General features: G+C 41.8%; 1 protein-coding gene across 3 annotated transcripts in view; it reads right to left on the reverse strand.

The window, feature by feature from the left end:
* The window catches only part of LOC149800078 (transcription factor Dp-1-like), a 74229-nt gene extending 72484 nt beyond the window's left edge, over positions 1-1745 (reverse strand). For all 3 annotated transcript variants that reach the window (XR_016421317.1, XM_089959638.1, XM_089959637.1), the window contains exon 1: positions 1342-1745. Coding sequence is in view for 2 of the 3 variants with exons in the window: in XM_089959638.1 (XP_089815764.1) it covers positions 1342-1384 (43 nt within the window). In the remaining variant the exon portion in view is untranslated. The remainder of the gene's footprint in view (positions 1-1341) is intronic.
* Between the last annotated feature and the right edge of the window lie 18163 nt (positions 1746-19908).

The following is a 19908-nucleotide window of genomic DNA, read 5'->3' on the forward strand; positions in this document are numbered from 1 at the left end:
CTGAAATTAATCAAGTTCTTCCTTACCCCAAGTACAAGCCATCCACAAAGTTTGGTAACTGGGATTAACTGAATTATGAAGCTGTTGTGCAACAACTAATGTTTTTCTTCACTCTGTGACCTTGACCTTTCATCCAGAAATCAATGAGAGTGAATGTTGCCACAAGTGTACGACTGCCAAAAAGTAAGGTTTCCAAATGATTTCCACACAATTTATGGACATTATGACCAATTTTTCCAAAACAAAAATCAATATCATGTAACTGCATGTATCCTCGCATACATCCTGACAGAATGGGGCGTGTTAAAAATCAAATTGAGTACATTTCCTAATGGTTTAAATCTATTTTTCATGGGGTTTTTCATCTCAAGTCTGAACATTTGTTTTCATAAGGTGAAATCTGAAGCAAGAGCAGGGGATGACATTACACATACACACATAATAGACTTATGATTATGAACACACCCCAACCTGGATGTTCAGGTAGGTGTAATAAAAAAGCCAAGGAAATTGCCACAGAAGTAGCTAATTCAACTTGTTTCATACATTTCAATTCAAATGAGCACTTGTATTTATCAAGTAGTCAGTACTGCCCTCACAAAGCACCCTGGAAACCTTCTACCATCAGTCCTAGGAACCTTGTACTGTCCCTATCTACTACTGGATACTGTCCACGAAAAGCTCAAATGAGGTACAACTATTAATAAATACTATTGATTAAACACGCAAATCAGCAAAAACAGACAATAACATGACTGTATCCAGTCATGCACAGCTGGATGGTACAAACTTTGACATGAAAAAGAAGCCTACCCTTCAAAGAAACATGGAGTCGAATGCATATACTGCAAATAATTTGCAGGAACCTTCATTAAGTGTGATACTTTTTCTTCTAACAGCTTTGTGATTATTAGGGAACTTATGTTTGGAAGACTACCACACCCACCCTTCCATATGATCCAAACGGTCGCTATCGCAAATATATTACAACCATCTTATAAAAGATAAAACGAACAAAAAAAGCATGATCTTAAAGGCACACTTCTCAAAACAGAAAGGACTCTGGGAAGTCTACACTCCACCTGTCTAACAAGAACTTGTCACTTGCAATACGAAGCTCAGAGGGACAAATTAACATTCAACCTGGAGTGATAATGGAGTATTTCTCACTTTAACTTCATCAAAGCTTTAAAGAACACACAAGGATGGTGGGGATACCATATATATAACAAGATATAATGGCTCAATGAGCTTTGTAAACACAGATCTTAACGGAAAGGAAGCTTTTATCTGTGATCGCTTCCCCGAGTTTTAAGGACAAGATCGAAACGTGAACTTTACCATCATCCCACAAACTGGCCAAAGTGGTGTTGGAATTAGCCATAACAGTCTCAAAATACTTCAAGCCTAGCTCCGATCTTGAACTAAAAATCACGTAATGGTTGCAAAAGTCTGGCTTCGATGTGTATTGCAGTCCGATACATGCAAGCTAACACACAAAATGGCGTCCATTCATCTGTGTTATCATCCGGTTGAAGAACAAAGCAAATATTTCTCTTTTAGATACAATGATCACCATTTTCTGTTGTACCGACACTGACTCCTTCGATATCTCCACTGATTCATGTCGGCAATTTTTTAAGGTGAACTTTCATCACAGAATAATCACCAAATAATTAAACTTTCGCTATTTCCCTGAAAAACGAGATTGGCGGCGTGAATGACAGAATTTCTTTGATTGGTTATTTAAGCTACATGTGGTAATATTGCGCGTGCGCACATGCTGCCTCGAGGTCAGCATTTTTGCAACTATAATCTGTTTCAGAATGTACTGTTACCAGCCTAATGGCCTATAAATAACGTTCGTTCACATGCTTCACCTGTAGCCTGCAATTGAAATGCAATTTACAACATTCATTTTTTTAGGCGATTAAAAGGGCTATTTTTCATATTAATTTTCTACGTTTTCTTTTAACCTAAGAAAAGAACTTGCCATGTTTATTATCTTATGCCTATTTGAGTTGAGGAGAATAGTATTACGTACTGATGAGATAGATTTATGTGCAAACTCTTGCCATTGGCTTTCTCGTCTCCTACACACCCACACATCACCCACCTTTGAAGATTAGAGAATATGTAAAACTCATTTAATAAAAAGATGTAAAAACTCATTATATTTCTACGCGTCGGAGAGATCCGTTTCAAAATCTGAAATATGACCTTGATGTAATTATTACTGCATTTTTAAAGCACTAAGACCTTAGCGGAGACTGTGATCAGAAATGTGATTTCGTACGTCCTCTGTCATTAACTTAAAAAAGTGTACCATACGAGCAAATCATGGCCCACGGGCCGTAGAGAGCGATCACTGTCCCTTGGGTAAGAAACACCCAGGCCTCTCCTAGTTCTTGTTCAAACAAAAAAAAATCTTTTATAAAGTTAAAAGTGTTGCGCCGCCCGAGCCCCATTACGGGCCCAGGCGCCGGGAATATATCCCTGGTTGCCCAATCTCCCCGACGGCCCGTCATTATTACTCCATTATTAAAAGCACTATGAACTTAGCGGAGACTGTCAACAGAAATGTCACTCCGTCCGTCCTCTGTCGCTCAACACCCATTGCTAGATTAATAATTGTTCATCTGAATACTCAAAATTAAATGGATTTTGGATCCTGAATGCAGTCTGTTGGTTCTGGAGCATTTGGGGGAGGGGGTCAAAGGTCATGTGTAATGTGGTAACATGCTTATAAACAAAACTTATTTCACGTCATGTATTGACAGAATTCGAACAAATTTGGTTATACCAATTCCAAGCATAATATGCAGACACCATTAACCAAAGAAAGATTAAAATATAATTTCATGATTTTGATCTGAGCAAAAAGAATAGTTACAGCAAAGAACGGATTAGATGAAATTTGTAATATCCAACATATGTCAATGAAGAAAACTCATTCTACAATTAAATTATTACGAAAAATGTTAAATATAAATGTTTAATGCTGATATTGAGGATGTATTTCATGTACCAAAATGTCTTAAACCTAAATGAGAGAGAGAGAGAGAGAGAGAGAGCTGAATTCTACAGAAGTATGCATGATAATACTAGTCAGAATTATTATTTAATACAAATAATGCTTTCATACAGGTTAGAGAATTCTTAATTTGTACCTATGAAGATTCGAAACCCAGGTCTGCGGGGTAAACGGCACGCATCGTTTTGCTTGCACGCGACAGTCCATATTTCATAACGCCAAAGTACACATTACCAAAAAATGATGCGACTTAGTTGGTGTTTTATTCATCCGGATAAATTCGCATAGCGTTCTAGTAAATAATTAACACAGTTATTCCGGATTATAATGGAAGAAATCGAGGTATATAGGATTCATCAAAGAGAATTACAAATATACACCAAACAGAACGGAAAATGCTATCCCTGGATTCTACAGGAGAATGCTTGATAATAATAGGCATAATTATTATTTAATACAAATAATACAGGTTAGAAAATGTGTGTGTGTGTGTGTGTGTGTTTGTGTGTGTGTGTGTGTGTGTGTGTGTGTGTGTGTGTGTGTGTGTTAGGCTTTTTAACATTTAGACAACTGGATATCAGGAAGTATCTACATTTAACTTTGTGTTTTTTTTTTTAAAGTGATGGCAGCTCATTTAATATAGTAAAACAAATATATTGCATGTACAAATATTCTATAAATACGAAGATATATACATATGTATTCCCATGTACAATCATGCATGCATGCGTACACATTATACCTACAATAGATGTTCGAAAACAGAATTTGTTCAAGACCCAGTCAATAATATTTGGCACAGAATACCTCACAGCGCTAACAGAACTGATGGCAAAAGACATGAGAGGCACGAAAGGCAGTGGGAAAAAAATCAATTTAATGTAAAAACTTGCATAAAGCTTACACCTTTAGTACACTAGTATCAACTCAGTCTGTACAAGCGTCACTGCGTCCATTTCAGAGTCGACTGACTTCATTGGTTTCAATAATAGGCAACTACGTTTCTAGTGAACACAAAGTCTGGGTTATTCTGAGATCCAGTTAATGATTGCAATGAAATTATAGTTTCCAGATTGTTATCAGAAGAATTATTCTCCCTCATTGAAGATAATGTTAAAATTTGTCATTGTGCCGCTAGGTATAGAAAAATCATATTTGTCCATTTAAAGACGTTATAAATCTAGTAGAATTGCGATTTGCTTCAGGTTGAATTTGCTGAAAAGGGGGTGTATTTTATCACACGGCTGGAATTCTTCCTGTTGGAGAAGACGGTACACAGTTGCGAATTTCCGATAAATATATGGTCCAATTAAATCTAGTTTCACTATGGAGTTATTAAAAAATTATAACAAAGTTACCGGAACTTACAAATTATTTTTCACACCACTTTTGTTTAACAGACTGTGAAAAACAGGTAAAAATTTATGATGCGAGAAATCGTTAATTCGACAGTCTAGGAGAATTTTGTTCTTCGCCCTTAAAATGGAATTTGGACAATGTTTATATTGTGTTTTTGTTATTTCGCAGTCTACGTATAAGCAAAAAAGCAAAAAGAACACAGAGAAGAGAGCAGTCTCCAAAATTGCAAAAAGACACTGAAAACACTAAATCTTCTCTCTCTCTCTCTCTCTCTCACACACACACACACACACACACACACACACACTATGTTCAGCGTTCTTGTATGGCTGTAAACGAAATAATGATGTGGTGATTTTGTAGTCTTATCGTCAATCGATAAAATGAAAAAGACCAAAACGATGAGATCAACGGGGACATAAATGGTGTATATAAAAGATAATAAAACAAACAAAAAACAGAGATAATTTAGATTAACAGTATACCTGCTGATTACAAATACTCAAAAGAAATAGGTTGCACACAGGTTATATTTTAGAATTAATGGTAAATTCTTTTAAGAAATTTAAAAGACAAGTTACAGTTCCTGTATCAAAAGCTCCTTCATGTGCTGAACACTGTAGTAACGATTGCATTGAATATTTGTTTTATAACTGTTTTAAGTTTAATTAATTTCACCGTAACTGTAGTTCGTCTATGTCCGATGTGAACATCCATCCATCCATCCATCCATCCATCTTTAACGGCACAGCAACGCTTCTAAAGTTGTGTCGTGCTGTGACATCTTGAGTAAACAGCATGCATCCTTATGGGACCGACCGCTCCGGTGGCCTAGTGGTTAACGTGTCCGCCTCTGAAGCAGGAGTTCGTGGGTTGAAACCCCGGCTGAGTCATACCAAACACTTACAAAAATGGTACTAAAAGCTGCCTCGCTTGGCGCTCAGCATTAAGGGGTTAGTGTTAGGACAGGTCGGCCTGGTGTCATGATAATGTGACTGAGTGGGACATCATGCTACGTGTCTGCGGCATGATGCCCCAGTGCTAGACATCACTATAAACTGTCTCATTGCAGACATCGTAGCGATATGACTGAAAAATAGTTAAAGCTACATTAAAAATCCTAATCACACACACACACACCCTTCTGGGACCGCTCCGGTGGCCAAGTAGTTTTAGCGCCCGCCTCGGATGCGGCAGATCACGGGTTCGAACCCCGGCCGAGCCTCGCTAGGCACTCAGCATTAAGAGGTTAGTGTTAGGACTGGCGGCTTGGTGTCTGGATAATGTGACTGGGTGGGACATCATGCTGCATGTCTGCGGCATGATGCCCCAGTGCTAGACATCACTATAAACTGTTACAGTGAAAACATCGTGGCTGCATGACTGAAAAATTGCTAAAAGCTATGTTAAAAAATCAAAACCACACACACACACACACTTCTGGTCATGAATCCAACGACTTAAACGACGAGCCAGTACTGTTCTTTGAATTTATTAATATTATAATGTGCAAACTGCCACTGCGTTAGATATATATATATATATATATATATATATATATATATATATATATATATATATATATATATATATATATATATATATATATCGTTTTTGACGACAGTTTCACGTTACTTGACTGAAAAATAAAGAAATTATTCGACATTAATTTGTGCAAGTGCTAACTGCCATGGTGTCTAACCTTCTGAACAGTAAACATACTCCTAATAAGACAAACTTAGCACAACAAGTGACATTACATAAAAGTCGGAGTTCCAGATTACCACTAATAGAGGCAAGCATATGACTTATGACCGGTCGACTAGAAGAAACTTGTTTATTTTAACCGCCTTACACGAGGGGTAATAAGAGCACTGGTCACAAGCGTCAAAACGCCCATCAGATCATGATAACAACAGGTCTTGACGAAACCTGACGGAAAAGTGCATCCCCCACCCCCATCTTAGCGTGCATTCCGCTTATAACGGATCACACTTTGTATGGAATAAGTCTAGCTAGCGGACAAATGGAATCTTAAAATACGCGACTAATGACAGACGGTTGTTGGTAAAAAGCAACGTTTTAGAATTCGTCAATATTGCAAGCGAAAAAGCCGTACAATGAATAATCTGTACACGTATGATCTCTTTTGCAGGTTCGAGTCACTGCCCAGAATGTATGAGAACACAATTTTATTTAATCACACAAAACATGGAAAACATAAGATAATTTAGCAAAAATGTCATAAATGACGGCAAAATGCACGAAACTCTCTCAAGCACGCACAGCATTCAAGATAGGTTAATGATCCCACCCACCCGGTCCCACCCTTACCCCTAGTGCATTCTACAAACCGCAAATAATATATATATATATATATATATATATATATATATATATATATATATATATATATATATATATATATATATATATATATATATATATATATATATATATATATATATATATATGTATATATGTATATATATAGTCCGCCTCGGATGCGGGAGGTCGTGGGTTTATATATATAAACCTGTGTTGGTAGTATGCGAATACCAGGAAAAAGAAATGATGCAGTTAAAAACGTTGGATCATTATCTATCTACACGTGTGCGATCACAGACATCGCGGAGAAACGCTACAGTACCTTTCCTTTGCGAAGTGAAGCTGTCTTACTGCTGCTGTGACGGATTGCAAGTAGAATACAGCTCCCCGCCAACAGCTATAGAGTCTCTTGATTTATAGCAGTTTTGAAACCGGGGGAGTTCTAGCTGTCTTTGTTTAATTACAGGTCAAGAAATGGTCTGGAAAGTTAGTAAACAATAAAAGATGCCAAGATAACTTGTCATCATTGTATTTCAACTGATATTCAGATATTGTCGGTGATATTATTGACATAATTGGCATGTTAAATTGTAACCTTTTCTTTAATTTCTGTTCTTTGGCTAAGTGTTTCCGTTTATTTTGCAATCATTTACTGCAGACGTGTGTAGACTATTTTAACTGATTTTTGCATTTATTTTATGAACAAAAGAAACAATTCTCATTTTGATGTTGCTCTTGTTGTTGTAGATTTATTGCATTTTTTCAGCACGCGATAGGCTACACACGGCGGCCGGTATAGTAGGTGGAGGAAAAACCCTGTAAAGCCTTGGTAAGAATCACCGACCCACGGGAAGCTACTGGCAAGCTTTCTCACATACCCACATTGGCTGAGGCCAAGAATTAATCCACACGGACAGAAGTGAGATGCTAGCGATCGGTAAAGGCGTAAGTAGTGAATGGGGGCACCCTACGTACAATGGGAATTAGCATTACAGACCCCCCTGGGCAAATCTACGTACAATGGAAATTTAACATGGCGAAAAATCGTGGGCAAATCTACGTACAAGGGGAATTAACATGGGAATAAATCGTGGGCCACTTTACGTACAAGGGATATTTAACATGGGGAATAGAGTTTGGGCTTGTTTAGGGACAAGGGGAATTGAACATGGGATTTTTTTTTTTTTTTTTTTAAATTTTTTTTGAAAAAAAGGGGTAGGCAATTGAAAAGTCATTCTCTTTTCGAGAAATATGGCTGGCCCTGAAAAGGGCCTTTGGGTTTATGTTAATGTATCCATTAACATAAAGGGCACCGCATTGGTCTTTTTCTTGTCCTTAGGCTGCGTCTCACTGTTGGCCCGTAAATCAGGACTCTTTTGAGGCATCCTTGCCTCTCCACGTAAATCCTACGTATCCACAGGCTGGTGTCCGTCCTATGGACAACTGTCCACTTGGATCGGACATACATGGGTATGTCCGTCCGGAACATCATGGAAGACACAAGCGTAGAAGATTGCACATCGGTCCACATCTTGAAGCGACGAGAACAAGTGAATCAATGCAGTGAACTGCGCTTATTTATAGGTAGAGGAAGGATTGAAACGGATTGAGTTTGTTGACCAATCCGAAAACGCGTTACAAAATTCAGTCAGCGCGCATCCAATCCGAAGAGAGTAGTCTGTGACGTCAGTTGGTCTATATAGATTCGCTAGCGCTTATGTGCAGTCAATCTATGCGACAGTGATTCAACATGACGGAAACTCAGAAAACGATCCATTGGGGTGCACCAACAGGGGAGACCGCCCAAGGGAACCCGGACTTACTTTCAGAAGAGGTGAATTGGGATTTTGTGGATTTTCTCTCCTCGCAAGAATTTCTTCCGGAACCTTCGTTACCTTCTTCATTACCGCAAGTGGAGAATTTTAGACAGAGACAAAAAGAAGAATTGGAGAAATTTATACAACGACAAAAGGAAGCGGAACAAGCTTTTCTCCTACAGCAACAGCAGCAATAAGAAGAGGTAAGAACAAAACAACAGCAACAACAGCAAGAAGAAGTAGCGGCAACAGCAAAGAAACAAGAGGGTGAAAATCAAACGGTCACGGTACTGTTGGACATTTTAGCGGAGTTAAGGAGTCTGAAACAAATGTATCAGACTTCTTTATTACGACCGAAGAGAATACGACCTTCCCGAGCTAAACACGTCAACCCTGTGACTAAGCCTACCGTACCACCCTTAGTGATTTCAACCCAATCATCATCAACATTACGCAGTCCAGAAGTAGGCCTTGGCCGTGGCAAAGGCTTAAGGCAGTTAAAGTTGATTGCTTAAACTCACCCCTACACCATAAAGAAAAAAAGGCCCTTTTCAGGGCCACCCACATTTCTCGAAAAGAGATAGCCCTTTCAATTTGCCAATAACTCAACAAAAAAAAATAGTAAACAGCCCATTTTACCCCTTATAGTACGTGTCTTTGTATGAGTGCGTGAATGTAGCTTCTTATTTTAAAATCAAAACTCAAAGACACTTACCTTATATCATTAATTCATTCTTTTATCCATTTTTTTACAATCCAATTCACAATTCACAACACAACACTTTAATAAAAAGTTCATTGACTTCTTCTGCCTCCTTGTTTAGTCTCTCTGTTTTTTGAATTTCTTCACCGTCTTTTCCTCATTTTCTTCTCTTCTTCTTTTCTTCTCCTGTTTCTTTGCCTCTTGTAAATAGAATTGTCTTCTTTCTTCCTCTTCTTCCTCTGAAGAATCCCTCTCTTCTTCCGAAGAATCCCTCTCTTCTTCTGAAGAATCCTTTTCTTCTGACTCCTCTTGTTTCTCTTTTGGGCAATCTGGAGACCAATGTCCTTTTTCTTTACAATAATAACAGGTATCTTGACTTTTGTCTTTTTTAGTCCCTGTTTTTTTTCTTTTTTGACGGTCTGGGCACTCTGAAGACCAATGCCCTTTCTTCTGACAGATATAGCAAGTATCTTGACTTTTATCTCGAAAGGAAGGAGAGTAGTCCGTGGGCTGGTCTGAAGAGAATTTTCTAATGACCCCTCGCAAAGCTCTGATGAAACGTTTTTTTGAGGTACTATACAGAACATGGCACCGAACGTCCTAAAGTCACTTTGAACGGAGCCAAAATCATTTTCATGCAAGTGGGACAAGTGCAGTTTAAAGATTCGATGAGTTACTTGGCCATGCCTTTGAGTCGAATGCCTAAAACGTTTGGAATGACAGAAATGGCTAAAGGTTATTTTCCTCACTTTTTCAATACGGAAGCCAATCAACACGCCGTTCTACCCCATTTGCCTGAGGCTCACTATTACGACCCCGACAACATGCGTACCGAACAACGAGAAGCTTTCTACGCTTGGTACCAGGCTCACGCCTCGGACCCTTTCGACTTTCAGGAAGGAATGCTAAAGTAGTGTCGTTCCGACGTGGACATTTTACGGCGTTGCTGTGGAAAATTTCGAGAACTGTTCATGGAACACGGAGGGGTCGATCCGTTGAAAGAAGCTTGCACCATTGCCAAAGCGTGTTCCTTAGTGTATCGACAACGATTCATGCCTGAAAACACCGTGGCTGTCATCAGCCCTCAAACGACCCACTTTGTCAAACGTCAATACTCGGTCAAAGCCCTACGTTGGTTACATTACTTGTGCGACAAGGAAGACAAATGGATTCAGCATGCCCGCAACGGAGGGGGTGAAAAGACCATCGGAACGTATTCGGTCAATGGCTGGGACTTAGAAAACCCCAAGATCGTGTACGAGTTTAACAGTTGCTTATTTCACGGATGTCCCGTCTGTTACCCTGATCGTAGCACTAAAAATCAGTTTTTACAACGAACCATGGAAGACTTGTACCAGGACACTTGTCAGCGGCGCCTAAAGTTAGAACAGCAAGGATACCAAGTGGTGGAAATGTGGGAACACGAGTACGATCACCGTATGAAAACCGATCCCGAGTTTAAACGCCTCGTGGAAAGTTACCAGTTCATGGACCCGTTGAACCCGAGGGATAGTTTGTACGGAGGAAGGACCAATGCCACCTGTTTGCTGTACCAAGCCGACGAAGAGAAAGGAGAAGAAATCAAATACTTGGACGTGTGTTCGCTGTATCCCTACGTGTGCAAATATTGTCGCTTTCCTGTAGGGCACCCGCAATTGCTGACGGAACACATCGACCTGAAAAACATTCGACAATACGAAGGCTTGATCAAGTGTAAAGTTTTGCCTCCCACGGACTTGTACCATCCCGTCTTACCTCACCATTGTCAAGGCAAACTGATGTTTCCCTTGTGCCGTACTTGTGCCGAAACGTGCAACCAAGACCAGCCTTGTCAGCACACCCAGGAAGAACGTGCCTTGACGGGAACCTGGGTCAGCGTAGAATTGTTCAAAGCTCTGGACATGGGATACCAACTGTTAGAAGTGTACGAAATTTGCCACTTTCCCAAGGCACAACAATACCACAAGGGTGACCCCAGTCAGAAAGGGATTTTCGCCGACTACGTGGATGCCTTTTTGAAACTGAAACAAGAAGCCAGCGGCTATCCTTCCTGGTGTCACACTCCCGAAGACCAAATACAATTCAAAGAGAAATACCGGGAACAAGAAGGCATCTCTTTAGACCACATCGAGAAAAACGAAGGCAGGCGATCGTTTGCCAAAGTGATGTTACATTGCTTGTGGGGTAAAATGGCACAACGACCGTGTTTACCCAAGACGGAATATTTGACAGAACCTTCCCGCTACTTCCAGATGATTCACGACAAAACCAAATACATGAAACACGTGGACGTCGTTCGAGAGAATTTGATCTTGGTCAATTACGAAGAAGATCTGGACTTTGTACAAGACGACCCTTTTGGAAATGTCATCATTGCGGCTTACGTGACAGCTCATCCTCGCTTAAAATTGTACGAAGCTTTAGAACTGTTAGGGGAACGCGTCCTGTACTTTGACACCGACAGTTGCATTTACATCCATCACCCGAGTCAACAGCACCCTGACATCGAAGGAGACCGTTTAGGAGCCTGGACAGACGAGCATCCCGACGACAAGATTCTAAGTTTCGTCAGTGGCTGCCCCAAAAATTACGGCTACGAATACCGGGACGAACAAGGAGAAGTGAACACGACGTGCAAAGTGAAAGGACTGAATCTGAATCATCGTACCAGTCGTGTGGTCAACTTTGGGGTATTGAAAGAAGCCTTGCAATCGGGACAGGATGGAAACTTTAAAGTGACCACCTATCAACCGAACAAGATTGTACGTTTACCCACTCACCACATCGTCAGTCGACCCTTGGAAAAAGTCTATCAAATCGTGTACCAGAAGCGAGTGCGACTTCACAATCATTTCACCTTACCGTATGGACACGTTGATATAAAACATTGGTTGTAAGAGGATAGTCACCCACCAGAAAGATGACTTCGCCACAGCAAGAATCGAGTGAGAAACCCGATGAGAACTCCAAGTTCAAACCCTACCATTTTCCAGTCTTCTTACCTGACTATTGTGATTGTGCCCGTCGATTGGACACGTTTCAGAAATGGCCTACGGATAGGGAAGGATTACCTTCTTCGCATGTTTTAGCTAGAACAGGATTTGTCTACTTGGGACCTGAGTCAGGATTGGGATACGAGGTACAGTGTTTCGCTTGCGGACTGAAGTTACGAATGGATCTATGTATCTATAAAGATTCAGCTATTCTGGAACATACTCGATGGTCTCCGCACTGCCCTTACCTTTCTATGGCCTTTCCACCCATCACACTACGGTACAATGTTGACGGTACCTTAGAGACGGTACCTTCCAGAACAAGACATAAAAAACGTAAAAAAGGAAAGATGTACAAGCTGGAGACTGCATTGCGACTAGTATAAAAAGGGGGCTATGGTCAAGATCGATAGTTCATTGTGACTACCAAGACCGAGCGAACAAGATGAATACTTTCAGAGAAACACAGAACAAGTTGTTTAGAAAGGCACAATTCAAGTGTGAGGCTTCGGAAGTGGAATGCGATTGTGAGCCTTGCGATGGGTACGATGCTGTACGTTGTGACCTTAGCGATGCCGTAAAGCATCATGGGAACTTTAGTGTCACTACCCCTATCATGTAAAGTGATGCTGTGCGTGTCAAACCTGAGGGATGCGAAAGCGATGCCGCTCGTCCTCTTGGACATTTTACTGGGTTTCGTTTTAAAAGGGAATGTTCACCTTCACGTCTACCCCCCTACGGATGTCATCCAGCCCTGAGCAAACTCCTGCCCATGTCACCCAACCCTCATCAAAACGAACCTGTGAAAAACGAATATTCGTTTCCTGTGCGTTTGTCGGAATACTGCGACTTTGAAAATCGTCTTCAATCGTTCAAAGGAAAATGGCCTAAGTATCTGGGAGGACCGACCCCCGAAGAATTAGCCAGAGCCGGATTTTTCTACTTGGGTGAAGGAGATAAAGTCAAGTGCTTCAGATGCGGTGTGTCACTTCACCACTGGGAACCGCAAGATTCGGCCTACGTAGAACATGCTCGATGGTCACCGAATTGTCATTACTTACCCTTAGTGGGACCGAGACATTGAAGTAACTTACCATAATCTGTTCATGGATACTTTACAAGAGAACATTCGTGCTTTGCCTGTGGAGTTGAGAGAACGCATTTACCGAGAACTGGTGAAAATACAAGTGAAACGAAAAGAACAATTGCATCCGTTACGTCACCGGTGTTTGAACCACTGGTACCTGAAGGCTATACAAGGACTGATTCAATTGAAAGTGTTCCATTGGACATACATTGATCAACGATCCCCTGGTTTTAAAAAGGATTGGTTTGTTATGGACGATTCTATCTACTACATCATTGTAAACTTACTGCATCGAATTCCAGAGGAAGAGTTAACGAATTACCAACATCTTGAACACAATGTCAACTTAGTGAAAGAGGAAACTTCTGAACGAATTGTAATGTGTAGATTAGTGACTAAACGACTTAAATTCGACACTGAAGTAAAACCATGTTTGTGCAAAGAGTACATTTCTTGTGTCAGACCAAAGAGGATTTAGTATGACCTATTCATGGATACTTTGCTAGAGAACATTCGTGCTTTGCCTGTGGAGTTGAGAGAACGCATTTCCCGAGAACTGATCAAAATACAAGTGAAACGCAAACGCAAAGTTATTCAACCGTTTTTAAATTATGCTTTGTTCCAAAGTACAAGAAGACTGATTATGAGTGGATATTACATTAGGCACAAAGTTAAACGAGGCTATTGGCCACCACCCAACGATTCCAAAAACAGTGTATATACTTATGGATACTTTACAAGAGAACATTTTGGGCTTGCCTGAGGAGTTGAGAGAAAGGATTTAGCGAGAGCTGTATTGCTTCCGAAACAAAGAGACTAAAAAATTAGGCTGCCATGCCACGGCTTATGTCACAAGTGATTGAACAGATTCCGTGGAAGGAACTCAATGACCATATTCAAACCGTGGATCATTACCATCGATTATTACAAGAACTGTATCCATTCAATTTGGGACGACAAGTGGTGTGTGTCTTAGTGACTTGTTTTCTGGGATTTCGTTTACCAGCCGATTCCTTGTGGACTCTTTACGATCAGTACTTACCACCTCAATGGCCTTAAATGGTCACGAAAAACTCCTTTTGCTCAAAGCCTTGCGTTTTCATCTGGATACTTCTCGACCTCTACGGGAAAAAAAGATTCGTCAACTTTTAGCTACCCAAGACGTGTATGACGATGTGTGTGTAGCTTGTGACTTACATCCCCATTGGACAGATGTCCGTGCCTGGAAAGAATGGGATTTTGAGGCTTGGACCCAAGAAGTGGCCCAGTATGCACGAGAGTTGTTCAAGGAAAAAAGTTACTTTTCAACCCGTGTTAGTGACGGTGCCAGAAGAACCCGTTACCCAGGACGGGACTGTCGTGGACAGGCCTGAAAGACCCTTTCGGGAGGACACTTGTGTGACCTTACCCCCTACTATAGAACTGGTTAGAACATTACCCAAAACATGTTGTTGTACAGACACTTGTGTTTATTCCACGTTAATGGTTATCATGTGCCTTTTATCCTTGTACTTAAGCCTTTGGCTTTTATGTATTTTTGTCTTTCGTATTCATGTTTGAAAAAAACATTCAATAAACGTGTTCTGAAAAAGTATATAAACTCTTGTTTTGTTTGTTTTCGTGTCACAAGTGACATTTCTCACACAGTGGCTACCTCTGCTGTCTCTGCTCCCTCTTCCTCTACTGTCAAAGTCATCGACGAACACTTAGATCGTGCCAGTTGGGAGGCTTTGTATCTTCGCCATCCCTTTAACATGCTCATTGCTGGACCTAGCGGTTCAGGCAAAACCGAATTCGTCAAACGTTTGATCGAGCATAAACATCATTTGATCGATCGGCCACCTCAACGGATCGTGTGGTGTTACAAAGAGTGGCAATCGGCGTACAACCGCTTGCGAGAAAGTAAAGGCGATTCCATCGTGTTTGTGGAAGGCATTCCTAAAGAAGACGACGGCATCGTCTCTGACTCCCGTCAAACCCATTTGGTCATTTTCGACGACATGTTAGGAGAAGACGAAGAAGAAATTAAACTGTGGTTCACGCGCAAAGGGCATCACCGTAATGCCAGTGTCGTTTACATCACCCAAAATTTGTTTCAACAAAGTAAAGCCCATCGCACCATCAGTCTCAATGCGCATTACGTGGTCTTGTTTAAAAGCCCTCGAGATAAATCGCAAGTGCAAGTCTTAGCCAAACAGTTAGGAACGCCTTGGCTGACTCAGGCGTACGACGATGCCACTCAAACTCCACACGCCTATTTACTCGTTGATTTGAAACCTACGAGCCCCGAGGATTTGCGATTTCGTACTCACTTGTTTCACCACTGGTGCCAAGACGGAGGGCCTGTCCTGTACACGTCTCCGTCCTCGACGTCATTTCACTCCACATAAAAAAAATCTATAAAAACCTCAGACCCTTTTTCGTCTGTCTCACACAGTGTGAACATGACGTCCCTTCAGTCGCATCTTCCCATCAAATTGATTCGTGCCTTGTATGGCATCAGTCGAGAAAAAAATCCACAAATACGAGCTCGTGTCTTAGAAGCTAGTCTCAAAGAAGTCTTACGATGGTTCACGGTGACGGCACGTCAATTACTCCAAGGAATCATTCAGATTCCTCATCAAACCAAACGCTTTTTCGATCGAAACAAAGTCGCTTTGGTCCAACTGACCGATCCCCGCATCGACACTCAAACCAAAAAACAAATCATTTTGAAACCTGGAGGGAGCGGTACTCTAGGAGGGGTCATCATTCGCTCTCTCTTAAGATGGGATCCTAATGCCCCCAAAGTTATCCCCAAGAAAAAAGTCCAACGAAGCCCCAAGAAGAAAAAGAAAAAGACCAGGTCCCCAAAAAGAACTTCTCCAGTGGCGGGACCCTCCTCTGACCAGACACCACCCCGGAAAAAGAAAAGAAGTCCCCAGAAAAAGAAACAGAGAAAAAGTCCCCAGAAAAAGAAAAGTCCACAGAAGAAAACTAGTCGCAAGAGAGGCACTTCAGCCAGGACGCAACTTTACACTCGCAAACCACGACCTGCCACGGCAGTGACTGCGTCTCCGGCAGCCTCACGTTCATCCACTTCTCCGTTGATGACACCAAGAACTGAAGAGTACTTGGAGACGTTGATTACACCAAGAACTTCTCCGTTGATGACCCCAAAAAGAACTTCCCCAGTGGCAGGACCCTCCAATTTAGTGGCAGTGGCTGCTGCTCACAAAGTACCTTCTCCCAAAATCAAAGTTCAAGAAAGATCGGGCATGTTACAAAGTTTACTGGATTTGTCCAAGCAAGAACTGGCTCGATTTAGTCCGTTACGTACCCCTGCACGACGTGTCATGCCTGTCCTCAAACTAATACGACGTAAAGACAATCAGTGGCGACGCGTTCCAGTATAAAAAAGGCCTGTGACCAAGTCGGGGTTATCAGTGTTTTTTGGTGCTCCTAAAGACTCAAAGATGTCACCCTCCAGAAAACCCCAAGGAAAGAAAAGGAAAGGACTACCACCACATTTAGTCAAACATGGGGACATGTTATCTGTCCTGTCCAAAGCTTCTCCACCTCTACGAAAAAAACTCATTCAATCGGCCTCCAAAGAGGCCATCGATACCGTGTGCGAATGTTGTTTGAACGTCTTGAAAGGCACGTTCCCTTTGTCCAAACACCAGAAACAATGCTTAAGCAAACATCGTCACGTTCTTCGCCAAATGGTTCAAAAGAAAATTCCCATTCGTCAAAAGAAGAAGATGTTGGTCCAACGTGGAGGCATTTTGCCTGTCTTGTTAGGCCCCTTACTGAAAGGAGTCTTGGGAACCATGTTGGGAGGACTGGTGGGAGCAAGATAAACTAGCTTTAGTGCCTTACAAACGATGGATGGAATACCATCGGTGGCAAGAACAACGCACACCACATTTACCTCCCAATCCCAATTTGAGCGAAATGTCCCAGTTACAACACGAATTGCAGTCCTTGATGGATCGCCAAGATTTGTCCGAAACAGAAAAATCGCAAAAGTACGGTCAACTCTTGCAACGACTGCAACTCTTTCACCAGAAAGCTTTAGACGAAACAGCTCTACCCACTCTGAAAGATTTTAAGACCTTGATGAAAAGTCCAGCACCATCACCAGTACCAATACCAGTCCCACCACTACCAGTGACCAAGACAGAAAAAGGAAAACAAGAAGAAGAAGAAGGGTTTCAAACTCCACCAGAAAAAGTACGCAAGTTAACAACACCACCTACCTCCAGAATTGGATGGATTAAAAAGATGATGGCCACCCCTTCTTCATCACAAGAGAAAAAGAAAGTGAAGACAGAAGTGAAACAAGAACCGATATCCCCCGCTCAGACATCCTCCTCCTCTTCAACACCTATTGCCGGTCGCACACGCAAAGCATTGCAATCCAAGAAAATACCCCAAGAGAAAAAGAGTAGCATCCTCCAAGAGTGGGTGTCTTATTAACACACAAACACAAAAAATGGAAAAAGTCTTAGCCAGCATTTACTACGATCCCTCGCATCCTGCAGGTTACGCAGGAGTTCAAAAATTGTATCGTGCTGCCAAAACTCGATTGAAAAGTCTCCGTTTACCTCAAGTGCAACGATGGTTACAAGAACAAGCTACCTACACTTTACACAAACCCATTCGACGCAAGTTTGCCAGAAGTCGCACCCGAGTGGAAGGCATCGATCATCAATGGCAAGCCGATTTAGCCGATGTCTCTCATTTGGCCAGCTACAATCGTGGCTACAAATATTTGTTTTGTGTCATCGACGTCTTTTCCAAATTTGCCTGGGTCGTGCCCTTGACTTCCAAATCGAGCAGCGAGTTAGTGCGAGCCCTGCAACGGGTGTTGAAACAAAGCGGCCGTCACCCTCTTCGATGGCAAACGGACAAAGGCACCGAATTTCTGAACCAAGCTTTCCAAAAAGAATTAAAGAAACGTGACATTCATTTTTTTACCACCGAGAATCCCGAAACCAAAGCCAGCATCGTGGAACGTTTTCAACGCACTTTGAAAGAACGCATGTGGAAATATTTTACGCATCACCACACTCTGAAGTACATCGACATCTTACCGCACCTGGTGGAAGCGTACAACCAATCTTACCATCGAAGCATCGGACGTGCCCCGCAGGAAGTGACTCCCGAGAACGAAGTGTTGGTGTTTGAGCGCCTGTTCGGTACGTCCCCGACGAGGGCTGTCCCCAAGAAAGTGGAGAGTTGACCGTAGGAGATTGGTTGCGCATGGGCAAAACCAAACGCACTTTCGACAAAGGTTACTTACCTAACTGGACGACCGAATTGTTTCGCGTCACTGGACGAGTGCATGGTCGTCATCCTACCGTCTATAAATTGGAAGACATGAACGGAGAAGTGCTCAAAGGAACGTTTTATTTGCCCGAGTTACAACGTGTCACCAAAAAAGAAGACGACTTGTACGACATCGAAAGCATTCTCGAACGCAGAACCCGTAAAGTGGGCAAACGACGTGTCAAAGAAGTCAAAGTACGTTGGAAAGGATATCCACCCAGTTTTGATTCTTGGATCGACGCTTCGCAAGTCATCGACTATAAAAAGAAGTAACCATCATGCCTTTTCACACAGACGCAGCTACGTCGACCACTCCTCCTTCACCTAGTTCTTCTGTGCAAGATTTACAAAAACAACCCTTGTGGGTGTGGTGTGGAGAACGTGTGCCTAAAACGCAAATCGTCTTTTTCTGCCAAATCTTCGTGGTGTATTGTGTCATCGGGGCAGCCATTTCCAATTTGAGTTTGCAACAAGGAGACAAACAATTGTAGACCATTTTATTGAGCAGTTGCATCGGTTACCTGCTTCCAAATCCCTCCCTGAAATTCTCTTCCAACGGGAACCACGGGAACCTTGTGTCCAGTGCCAGTGTCAGTCACCACTCCAATAACAATCAGAACCCCATTTTGGGCGGAGACACGCCTCTGACGTCCACTAACCCCTCGGACAGCCACAGAACTCTGGAATTATGAGTCACGAAAACCAATTTTACTTAACCTTACCCAGTGACAGTTCCATGGAAGTATTTCCCAAGAACACGTTGTGCTGTTGCACGGCCAAAATACCTCAGGCCATCCCCTTAGATCACGAAGCCCATTGGGAAGTGGTTTTAGTAGAAATGATTCACCCGACCCAAGTCCTCAATGTCCTTCCCAATCAAAATAAATTTGATGTGGAAGTTCATGACGAACAATTGCAACAATCGATGGATAACCATGGCAAATATGACAAGAAAACCCCTGGCACAAAAAATCAAAGGTACACCACCTATCACTTGTTCATTCCCCCAGGCTATTATTTTAGTGGTCAACATTTGGTCAACACCATAGCCACCAGGTTTAATGGCGTGTTTGGGAAAGCTTTGGAGGATGCCAAAAGAGGTGTCGTCACCCTGGAGTACCACAAAACAGCTCGTCGCTTCCTGATGAAATTTCCTGAGGGGGTAAAATCATGTCTTTCTTATTTTGTCCTGAATTGTTTGACATGTTGGGCGGAGACATGGAGATGAGAAAGAAATAATAGCAAAAAGGTGAGCTAGCAGTGATTTACGACAA

Source organism: Sinohyriopsis cumingii, chromosome 5 (genome assembly GCF_028554795.1).
Source record: "Sinohyriopsis cumingii isolate HCF-2022 chromosome 5, ASM2855479v2, whole genome shotgun sequence".
Lineage (NCBI taxonomy): Eukaryota > Metazoa > Mollusca > Bivalvia > Unionida > Unionidae > Sinohyriopsis > Sinohyriopsis cumingii.